The sequence below is a fragment of the Acanthisitta chloris genome, unplaced genomic scaffold, assembly GCF_000695815.1.
Source record: "Acanthisitta chloris isolate BGI_N310 unplaced genomic scaffold, ASM69581v1 scaffold35656, whole genome shotgun sequence".
Taxonomy (NCBI): domain Eukaryota; kingdom Metazoa; phylum Chordata; class Aves; order Passeriformes; family Acanthisittidae; genus Acanthisitta; species Acanthisitta chloris.
Window position 1 is genome coordinate 1 of NW_008678257.1, and position 10,670 is coordinate 10,670.

At 47.9% G+C, this 10,670-nt stretch overlaps 2 protein-coding genes across 2 annotated transcripts in view; both read left to right on the forward strand.

Annotated features, from left to right (window-relative positions):
• Window positions 1-1,364: 1,364 nt before the first annotated feature.
• Window positions 1,365-5,163, forward strand: LOC103804196 (keratin, type I cytoskeletal 12-like). Its single transcript, XM_009076793.1, has 10 exons — window positions 1,365-1,572; window positions 1,621-1,716; window positions 1,762-2,009; window positions 2,348-2,430; window positions 2,709-2,865; window positions 3,143-3,304; window positions 3,393-3,518; window positions 3,874-4,085; window positions 4,363-4,445; window positions 5,066-5,163. The coding sequence occupies exons 1-10, from the start codon at window positions 1,365-1,367 to the stop codon at window positions 5,161-5,163; spliced, it is 1,473 nt and encodes a 490-aa protein (XP_009075041.1).
• A 1,919-nt stretch (window positions 5,164-7,082) lies between these two features.
• The window catches only part of KRT222 (keratin 222), a 5,758-nt gene continuing 2,170 nt past the window's right edge, over window positions 7,083-10,670 (forward strand). The window contains exons 1-3 of the mRNA XM_009076795.1: window positions 7,083-7,178; window positions 8,726-8,854; window positions 9,576-9,796. Of these exons, the coding sequence (XP_009075043.1) occupies window positions 7,083-7,178; window positions 8,726-8,854; window positions 9,576-9,796 (446 nt within the window). The remainder of the gene's footprint in view (window positions 7,179-8,725; window positions 8,855-9,575; window positions 9,797-10,670) is intronic.

Consider the following 10,670-nt stretch of genomic DNA (forward strand, 5'->3'; position numbering starts at 1 on the left):
TCCAAGCCTTAAATTCTATGATTTTTTGACTGCAGCAAGCCAAAGCTCTTTGATCAGTCAGAATCTCTCTGAACAACCCCCATCCCTGTCAAACCTCCTGCACCAGGAATGTTCCCTGTCCCTGGGACGCTCCTGTGCCACACCTGGATCCTCAGTCCCAGGGGTTTACATTTTCCTCTTGAGAACATAAACACAAAAAGCTCTTCCCTTTGAACCTCACCTGTCCAGTGTCATTTACTGTACCTAAACAGCTGCCAAAAAACTAATCCTCTGCTCTCCCTGCCCTGAGTCACTGATACAGGATATCAGCTCCTTTCCACATAAATGCTTTGCTTACCCCTTTGATCTTCCACTCCTTTCTGCCCCCAAGAGCACCCATGCTCCTGGGTGCAGGGAAATCACAAATTAACACATTTCAGTTGACAAATCCAATTATATAATTAAGCCAGGACAAAGGAAAAATGAATTTCCCTTTACTAAAATAACTTCAGAAGAGAAACACACCAGTTTGGGAGGGTTCCCATGCCCAAACCTGCCCCCAGAAGAGCCACGTTTGGGGTTTAGATTTGTATTATAAAAAGCACAAAATACAGAAATGAGATTCCTTGTTTTGAGGTAACAGCAAAATGTTTAGCAGAAACAATGGTCAGTTCTCAAAGTCCAAGCTGTTGTTCTAGGCTATGTGTTATATGCTATATGCATGTCACACCGAGGGATTTCAGTGACAAAAGGGTTAGGGCAGAAAACCCAGTTCCAAATCCCTTTGGGTGTAATCAAATCTATTTATGTTTCCATGTCCATGATCTCCCTGCAGCTCACTGAACGTCCATGTGCCCTTGCACACCTGATGATCACCTGCCTTGCTCTTATCAAGCATCCAGGAGTGCTAATCCGGCAGAGGCTCCAGCCAGAAAAGCATTATGAGAAGAAAGACATTCCTGGGAATCAGGAAATCAAAGGGACCACTCTGCTGACCTAAGCAAACTCCTGCACTAACAGCCCCAACCCAGGAAACCCTGAATATGCAACGACAAAACAATTACTTCGGAGGGATTTAAATGCCAACTCTTTGTGCTCCGTTGCACATGACAAAACACGATGATCGTGATGCCTCAGCTCCACCCTACCCATTTCCCCTCATACAAATACCTGGAGGGCAGCAGATTTCCACTCCCCTTGGCAATTTCTGCTGGCACATGCCACTGTGGTTGGTCAGGACACATTAAACTGACTCCCTTTGTTCACACTGGAGGGAGAGAGGGAAGGAAGGCTCTCCCTGGGAGGTGGGGACTCCTCCTGGAACACCCACTGCCATCCCTCTATAAGGCTGACCCTGCTCTCTGTCGTGTCCACCCTCCAGCACCATGGCCCTGTCCGTGCGCACCAGCGGAGGCTCCCGGCCCTTCTCCTCTCGCAGCGGATTTGGGGGGGGATCGATGAGGATGTCCAGTTCTAGTGGCGCAGGAGGCTTTGGTGGCAGTGGCCTTGGGTTTGGCGGTGGCTCTGGGGGAGGTTTTGGTGCTGTTTCTCTACTGGGTTCAGGCTCTGCCTTCAGTGGGGGCTTTGGGAGCAGCTCGGGCACAGGATTTGGGAGCGGCTTGAGCAGTGGCTTTGGTGGAGGGTTTGGAGGTGGTTTGGGTGGTGGCTATGGAAGCAGCTTGGGCAGTGGGTTTGGGGGAGGTTTGGGAAGTGGCTTTGGCAGCAGTTCAGGCGCTGGTTTTGGAAGTGGCTTTGGAGGTGGCTCGGGGTCTGGGTTTGGAGGTGGCTTTGGCCCTGCAGGTGCTGGGGATGGAGGTCTTCTTTCTGGCTCAAAAAAGGAAACCATGCAGAACCTCAACGACCGTCTGGCTGCGTATCTGGACAAAGTGAGGTCCCTGGAGGATGCCAACACTGAGCTGGAGCGCAAAATCCGTGAGTGGTACGAGAAAAGTGGCCCTGGCACTGGCAGCCCTGGATCTGGGAACGACTACAGCAAGTTCTATCCTCTTATCGAAGATCTTCGGAACAAGGTAGCAAAGCAATGTGCTCAATGTAGCTTTATGTTTGTAATTCACCTAATAGCATTTTAGATTAAAATAACAAGTTTCTTTCAGAAGCCAAGAGTAAATTTGTCCTTCAGAACGGACACTTGGGGTGAGCTCTGTCACCTTGCACTGCTGACATGTGCTGAGCTTCTCCCTCATGCTAACAGCAGTTCTGTCGCTGTGTCACACAGTGTGACTTGGCTGAGCTGAAGGAAGGAGAAGGCAATGATGGAACCAAGTCCTACAAACTCTTGCAGATCCACTGCAGAGCTGTGAAGCCTTTGGGTTGTAAAATCCTTCTCTGAGCACTGTTTGTATTGCAGATCATTAACGCAACCATCGACAATGCCAGGATCATCCTGCAGGTCGACAATGCCAGATTGGCTGCTGACGACTTCAGACTGAAGTGAGCAAATCTCAGTGCTACAAAAACCCTTACTAACATTTGAAGGAAGAAACTCTTTTGCATTTAAAAATCTCTTTCCTTGTAGAACACTTGCAACATAATTATTGAACAATAATTATAAGTGTTAAGATTCCTATTAAAAGCCACAGAAGACACAGTAACAGTTTGCATTTGCCCTCATGAGCCGTGTAAGAAACAAGATTTAATTCCTTTGACACAGATATGAGAACGAAGTGGCTCTTCTGTGTAAGAAACAAGTTTTAATTCCCTTGGCACAGATATGAGAACGAAGTGGCTCTTCGGCAGAGCGTGGAGGCTGACATCAACGGCCTGCGCAGAGTCCTGGACGAGCTGACCCTGACCAGAGCTGACCTGGAGCTGCAGATTGAAAGCCTGAATGAAGAACTGGCTTATCTCAAGAAGAATCATGAAGAGGTACCTTTTTTTCCCTTTTGTGAGTCCATAACAAGGCAGGTGGAATTGTGAAACATCAAATGATTCCCTCGGTTAAGCCAGTGGGAGTTCTTTGGTTCATTATCTGCTTTGTTTGCTGGGTTTTTTTGGAGTTTCCTAAGTGAAAGAGTGAAGGGAATATGCTAGTAATTCTTGTTGAAACAGAATTTGTATCGTGCATGTTTCTGTACTTATATTATTGGTAGAACTATTTTGCCTTTCATTAACAGAACCTGTTCTGTATTTCCAATCTCTCCAGGAGCTCCAGGGCATCCAAAGCAGTGAGTTTGGCCAGGTCAGTGTGGAAATGGATGCTGCCCCAGGGACTGACCTGACCAAGGTTCTGAATGACATGAGAGGACAGTACGAGGTCATTGCCGAGCAGAACCGCAAAGAGGCCGAAGCATGGTTCAACGAGAAGGTAACACCCAGGGACAGCAAAAGCAGGGGTAAATGAGCTCAGGACTTGGGACAGTAAACTGACACCCTATTCCTCCTTGTCCTTTCAGAGTGGGGAGCTGAAAAGGGAAATCTCCACCAACACGGAGCAGCTCCAGTCAGGAAAGAGCGAGATCACGGATTTAAAACGGACTCTGCAGAGTCTGGAGATAGAGCTGCAGTCCCAGCTCGCCATGGTATGTCCTGGGAGCTGCTGACTGCTCACAGCCAAGCCAGCACCTTCAAAAGCCCTGTTAGGTCTTCTACTATTCCACAGGATTTAAGATTTATTTCTTGTTAAATCCTGTTTAGGTCCTAAATAGCCTTAACACATCCAACGGAATTGCAAGGAGCATATCACAAAGCAGCTGAGCTTTATGTTCACACTCAGGGAAGCGACAAGGACCAGTGTTCAAACTGGTATTTCCAGGAGAAAATAAAACGCTCTGAGTAATGAGGCTCTACTCACTCCCTTCAACTGCTTCAGCTGGTTTTGCCTTTGTAAAGAAATTTCTCTTCCTTAATCAGAAATTATTTATTATCCTCACACAGAAAAAATCCCTGGAGGACACCCTAGCAGAAACAGAAGGTGGTTACTGTGCTCAGCTGTCACAGATCCAGCTGCAGATCGGGAACTTGGAGTCGCAGCTGTTCCAGGTCAGGGCTGACATGGAGCGCCAGAACGCAGAATATCAGCAGCTTCTGGACATCAAGAGTCGCCTGGAAATGGAGATTGAGACCTACAGGCGTCTGCTGGATGGAGAGTTCATGTAAGGAACTGACACAAAGTCTCTCCTTGGGTTTATTTGCTGTAGCAAAATCCTTTCCAGGAAAAAAAAAAAAAGAGAGGTAAAACCAAGCAGAACATTCTCCAGAGGAGAAAAAGGCACATAGACTTGAAATAACACAGATGCACTGACTGAGGAGAATGACCCACTCTGCTCAGTGTTTAGATAATCTATCAGTGGCACCAGGAAAAGGGAGATTGTCCCAATCCCATCGAAATTCCTGCAATCACATATGTCTCTGGTTCGCTTTCAGGGGTGCAGGACAGGCAGTCACATTTGAAAGCTCATCCCTGACAGGGTCCAAATCTCAAACACAGTCACTGGATTCTTCTCAGGGTAAGTAGAACTTGATTGAATAGGATTTTGTTCCCAAAGTCCTTCTTATAAATTGGACAACACATGTTATTCTGTTTAACTACACCCTGGAGGTCATTATGTCCTCCTGTGAGGACAGGCTGAGGGAGTTGGGGCTGTTCAGCCTGGAGAAGAGAAGGTTGTGTGGAGACCTCAGAGCAACTTTCCAATATCTGAAGGGCCTACAAGGAGCTGGAGAGGGACTCTGTGTTAGGAACTGCAGTGATAGGACAGGGGATAATGGGTTCAAATTGATGGAGGGGAAGCTTAGGTTAGATATGAGACAAAAGTTTGTTACTCTTAAGGGTGGTGAGACACTGGCACAGGTTGCCCAGGGACGTGGTGGCTGCCCTGACCCTGGTGGTGTTCAATCCAGGCTGGATGAGCCTTGAGCAACCTGATCTAGTGAGGAGATGTCCCTGCCCAGGGCAGGGGTTGGGGCTGGATGATCTGTAAGGTCCATTCCAACCCCTGAATTCTATGATTCTATGATTCTATGATAACCAGAGCCACAGACACAGGAAAAGGAGGTAACTGGTCACACCTTGTTTGTGTTTATCATCTTTAACATACAGAGGTTTTTGTTTGTTTATGATCTTTAGATCCAACCAAAACTAGGAAGATCAAGACAATTGTGGAAGAAGTGGTAGATGGAAAAGTCATTGCATCCCACGTTAAGGAAGTTGAAGAGAAGATATGAGGCAAAGGATCTGATGGCTCCAGGCCAAAGTGGATAAATAACTTTATTCTTTTGTATGAAGGGATAAAAAGTTTGGCTTTGTCCTAAGATTCTGTTACGTAAGACAGAGCCTGCACTGTCATTCCTAGCAGCTGTGCAATGTTTCCTGCCTCACTCTATCAGCATTACCTGTGTGATTTTCAGGGTGTTCCTTAAACATCTCATCAATTCTCTGCTCAACAGTGTGAAATACCAAGCACACCTTCAATCAGATCTGCTTTTTTATAATCTTTAGCAATTAACAGATCAAAAAATTTTGCTGTTCTAACCTCATTTTCCAGTTTTCTTGACTAATAAAAAGGACTCAACAAGCTTTAAGGTATTAGTGTCCCTTCATTCTCTAAGAGGGAAGAAACAGTTGTTTACACCTCCTTACCTTCAGCCTTCAGGGAGCTCAGAGCCAGGTGTTCCCTTTACACCTGGGGAGAAAAAAAAGGTGGAAAAATAAAGCATTAGTTTATAGTGTCCCAAAGTACATAATCTTGTGTTTGTCTGATGGATTCCTAATGGATTCCTTATGCAACTGTTCTCATCCCCTCAATGCCAAACATTGCCAACACTTGGGGTTTAGAACTACATAGAACTGGGACAATTAAGACACTTGTAGAAAAGAGTGTGCACAACAAAACCTTCCCATCTCAGCCCAGGTCAGCTGGAAGGCAGTCAGCTAAGGAAAATAAAATCCCAACACAGGATCCTTTCACATGTGCCAGCGGAGAGAGCCAAGGCCTGGGAAGCCTCATGCACACCAGGAGACCTTGGAGTGGTACAATACTTTGACTTCTAAAAAGATGAGTGTCTTGTCCAAGTTTGCTGCCTGTTTTATCACTTCACTGATGTGTGTTCTTACTTAGAGCCTAAAATTCATTCCCACTTGGAAATTCTTATTTTTTTTACTGAAATCTGAATTGTTTTGCTGCATATTGTGCCCTGCCAAAACAACTGAAATGGGTAAGAGGTAAAACTGAAATAAGGAAGAGCCATTCACAGCAGACAAGACCTTTGGGATGACCCAGTGCTCCGGTGAGGCAGGAGATGAAGAATCACAGCAGACAACCTGTGCTGTACCTGCTGGGAGCTGTCAGGAGAGGTGCAAGGACCTCACACACTCTGTGTTCTGTTCAATACCTGGCAAAGGTACTGAAACACCTCCAGGGACAACCCAGACCCTTTTTCTGACAGCAGTGAGGTGTCTGAGGTGTTCCTTCCCCAGCACTTTCCCTCTGCAGCAGAGGAGCCAAAGCCACAAGGTGCTCCAGTGCTGTTCACACCAGCAGTGCTGGTTCCTCTCCCTCCCCGTGTGCTCTGCCCATGGACCAGGGCAGTGATGGGTGGGAGGATGCCTAGGAACACATCTCTTTCCCAAACAGGACAGTCCTCAGGTCAGGACAGACACCTGAGGCTTCACCTTCTTGAGTCTCAGATACTTTCAGGGAAGTTCTGTGACATCCCCACTGGTGCCTAGGAACACATCTCTTTCCCCAAACAGGACAGTCCTCAGGTCAGGACAGACACCTGAGGCTTCACCTTCTTGAGTCTCAGATACTTTCAGGGAAGTTCTGTGACATCCCCACACTGGTCCAGTTTGGCCGCAGGGAGGCTGTGCCCCTCCTGCCCCTCTGCCCGAGCTGTTCGTGCTGACCAGCTGCAATTTATCTCTCCCCCTGACATTTCCGAGCTGAGAATCCCCCGCGTTACAGTGTCTCCAAGCCACGGGGACAGCGATACACTGTTTCCAGCACAGGCACCGCTGTTTCGTGCCGTGCTTGGAGGGGTTGGCAGCTCTGCCCCTCGGGGCGCCCCGAAATGAGGCTCTGCCGCTTTAACGGCCCCGATGAGCCGGGCCGGGAGCCGCGGAGGATGGGAGGAGGAGGAGGAGGATGGAGCCGACCCGGCTCCGCAGACACACCAGGGCAAAGCATGACCCGCTCGGCAGCCGAAACCAGCCCAAGACCCTCAGCTCAGCGAGGACGCAGGTAATGTCTCCACACAGCCACACACCTCGCAGAGCCCGCGGCCGTGCCCCGGCCGCACGGTCCCTCCCGCAGCCTCTGAGAGGTACAGTAATTCCTTCCGATGCAGCAGATTCCAAGGGGAAGGGATTTGGATTTTACTGCAGTAAGGTGGGAACGCGAAGAATCGCAGCTAGGTGTTGTTTAGGGTATGGATTGCCACGGAAGGAATGCTGTGTAATTCCTAGGGATGCTTTCCTGCCCCTGCAGCAGGGCTTATTGCTGGGATCTGAGGGATGATGACACAGGCTGCAACACTCTAGCTCCAGGGAGTTATCCCGCAGGAAAAAAAGGATCCTTTTGTATACAGCAAGCTTTGCCATTTTCTGCACCTCTGGTAAAGCAAACTGTGCCTTTGCAGGAACTATTTTCAGCGGCTCACAGTTCTGCTCCTCAGCAAATATCTCTCTCATAGAGCTTGATTGGACATCACCAACACACAGAGCTGCTGTGAGGGATTTCCATACCAAACAGCTCCAAACCCAACTGAAATCAAACGGCAAAACTATTCCTGGCCATCAAATGTAAAGAGATTCAGGGGAGGATCAGGTATTCTGTCACCTTGCACTCAGGTATTGCAGGAATCCTGGAGGCTGTTTTTAAGGCCAGGCCAGGCACTGCTGCAGCCTGGCTGATCCGACAGTGCAGCCAAGTTTAGCCTGGTGCTGGCACAAAGCAGCAGTGCACATTGGTATGATCCTGACACACAAATCCTGCAGCACCCAGGCAAGGAAGGGGAAGCAGAGAACATTGGGGGTTCACTTGTGGATGAGCCAAATCTAGATCTCTCCCCAAAAATGATGGCCTGGTAAAACTGCAATGGGTTGGTGTGGATGGGGGAGCAAAAAAACTGGTTTTCCTTGGTTCATAAGGCCTGAATTAAAGAGTTTCTTTTCTTAGAGTTGATGTCATCACAAGAAACTGCATAAAGCAGTAGAATATGCAAAAGAGCAGGTGCTGTTTCAAGGGTTTATGTGGCATCTTCACCACTTGCAGGGAAACTCAGAATCAAAAAGGAAAAAGAATTTCCATAAGCCAAAGTCATTCTGGAAGTTACATGCAGGAACATATTGAAACCAAAGCTGAGTGCAAGTCTAAATGACCTCACACATGCTCAGGATTGGCTTAAAAACCCACTTTACATAGAAAGAAAGGGGTAAAACAAAAAACCACCCAGAAATCAAAATTCCATTAAACCCAAACCTGGAAGCTTGAAGCACCTGCAGTTCCTCTCAGCCTGTTTGCTCCAGAGGTGAGTGAGGTCTCAGTACCACAGGGTGATTTCTCTGGGAATTCCTCCAGGACAAAGATGCCAGGGATAGAGATGTGGTTAACCACTTCCCATCACACACAGTGAGATAAGGACTTTCCCTCTACACAGCATAGGAAATGTAACTCCTCACACATTTACATGACTCTCACAAAAACTCCAACTAGATATTTTCATGTGTTGACTTCTTTTCATTATCTGAATGTTTCTAATATTGCTCTCTTTTGCCTGGCCCCTGAAGGCAGAAGGAGGTACAAGTAAGAGAATGGACAAGGATGCCGAAGCACTGAAAGCAGCCAGAGCAGAGCTGTGTGAAGCCAGGAGGCAGTGGCACCACATGCAGATAGAAATCGAGTCTCTCCACGCTGTGGTAAGTGTCACAAATGATACCTGAAATCTCCTGGAAAACAGAAATGTTGTCTTTAATGTGAACTATCCCACAGTCAGCTCTGTGACAGTCACAGCCACCACCCAGCACACAGGAATGCAGAGCTCTGGGAGGGCTCCAGCTCCTCACAGAGCCCTCACCCACACACACCAACCTACCATGTGTCCTGTGCAGGATCTGCCTCTCGACACACACGTGTTGTCCTGTGTTCACACCTGCCAAACATGTATTTGCATGATGCTCCCTCACCAATGTCCTGGTCATTCTGCCTAACCAATTCCCAGCAGGTTTATGATTTTTATTGCATTTGTGGACCAAAGTTATCAGTTCATTCATGGTAAAATGAGAGCAGCTTGCTGAATTCAGCGCTCCAGAGGAGCCCCAGCAGCACATGGACAGTGTTCACACAGCACTGAACTGGACAGCATTTAATTGAGCAGGTAAATCAGAGATCTGTAAGCTCGGTGGCAGTGGGTTGCTGGGCAAGGGGTGGCTACAATTCCATCCAATCTTAAATGACCACAGATTTTATGGGAAAATTCCTCAGCCAAAGTATCACCTTGGAAGCTTTACTGCTGTTCTTAGGGAATAATCTTACAAGAACTGATGTAAAAATACAGATTTTGCTAATGAAACCATGTATATGTATCAGATCTTTAGGCACACACTTTCCAAGTCCTAAAACACGAGTTAAACTTCACAGGAAAAGGGGTTGGAACGTTCCCTGCGTGCCACAGAGCAGCAGTACCACATGCAGCTACAAAACCTGGAAGGTGAGATTGAATGCTTGGAGAAAGAGCTGCTGGATGTGAGAAGGGGAATTGAGAAACAGCTCCGAGAGCACGAAATTCTCCTGAACACCAGGATGAAGCTGGAGGAGGAGATAGCGACGTACCGCAGCCTGCTGGAGCAAGAGGAGAGCAGGTACTCAAAGCTCTCAATTCACCTCCCGTTTCTGAACATCTCATCTAAACCTAAATCTAAATCAGAATTGTAAATATATTCACCAACCACTCAAAAACGACAGTATCAACTCCTTAGAATTGGTTTCACTGTCACACAGCTCCCTGAGTGCAGTTTGTGGTGCTCAGTGTCTCCCACACGTTGCAGAGGCATCATAATCACTGCACCCTCACTGCAGGTGCTATGGCCCTGGGCCTGTTGGTGGCCTGGCACAGAGCCTGTCTGTCTCACAGCACACACAGCATGTCCGCACGACAAAGTGCTAGGCAGGGAGTCCATGTCTCATTGAATCGTAGAATCATAGAATCATGCAGTTTGTGGTGCTCAGTGTCTCCCACACGTTGCAGAGGCATCATAATCACTGCACCCTCACTGCAGGTGCTATGGCCCTGGGCCTGTTGGTGGCCTGGCACAGAGCCTGTCTGTCTCACAGCACACACAGCATGTCCGCACGACAAAGTGCTAGGCAGGGAGTCCATGTCTCATTGAATCGTAGAATCATAGAATCAATTGGGTTGCTCACGACAAAGTGCTGGGCAGGGAGTCCATGTATCATTGAATCGTAGAATCATAGAATCAATTGGGTAAAAGACCTCCAAGATCATCAAGTCCTACTGTGGTCACTAGACCATGGCACTAAGTGCCACATCCAGTCTCAGCTTGAAAACCTCCAGGGATGGGGAATCCACTCCACCCCTGGGCAGCACATTCCAATGCCTGAGCACTCTCTCCAGAAAAAATCTCTTCCTAAGATCCAACCTAACCCTCCCCTGGCAGAGCTTGAGTCTGTGCCCTCTTGTCCTGCTGCTGGTTGCCTGGGAGAAGAGACCAACCC

Coding starts and splice junctions, on each gene's coding strand:
- LOC103804196 (XM_009076793.1), top strand. CDS start 1,365: ATGGCCCTGTCCGTGCGCACCAGCGGAGGCTCCCGGCCCTTCTCCTCT. Junction 2,431..2,708: donor GCTGACGACTTCAGACTGAA/GTGAGCAAATCT, acceptor CCCTTGGCACAG/ATATGAGAACGAAGTGGCTC. Junction 3,305..3,392: donor AAGCATGGTTCAACGAGAAG/GTAACACCCAGG, acceptor TTGTCCTTTCAG/AGTGGGGAGCTGAAAAGGGA.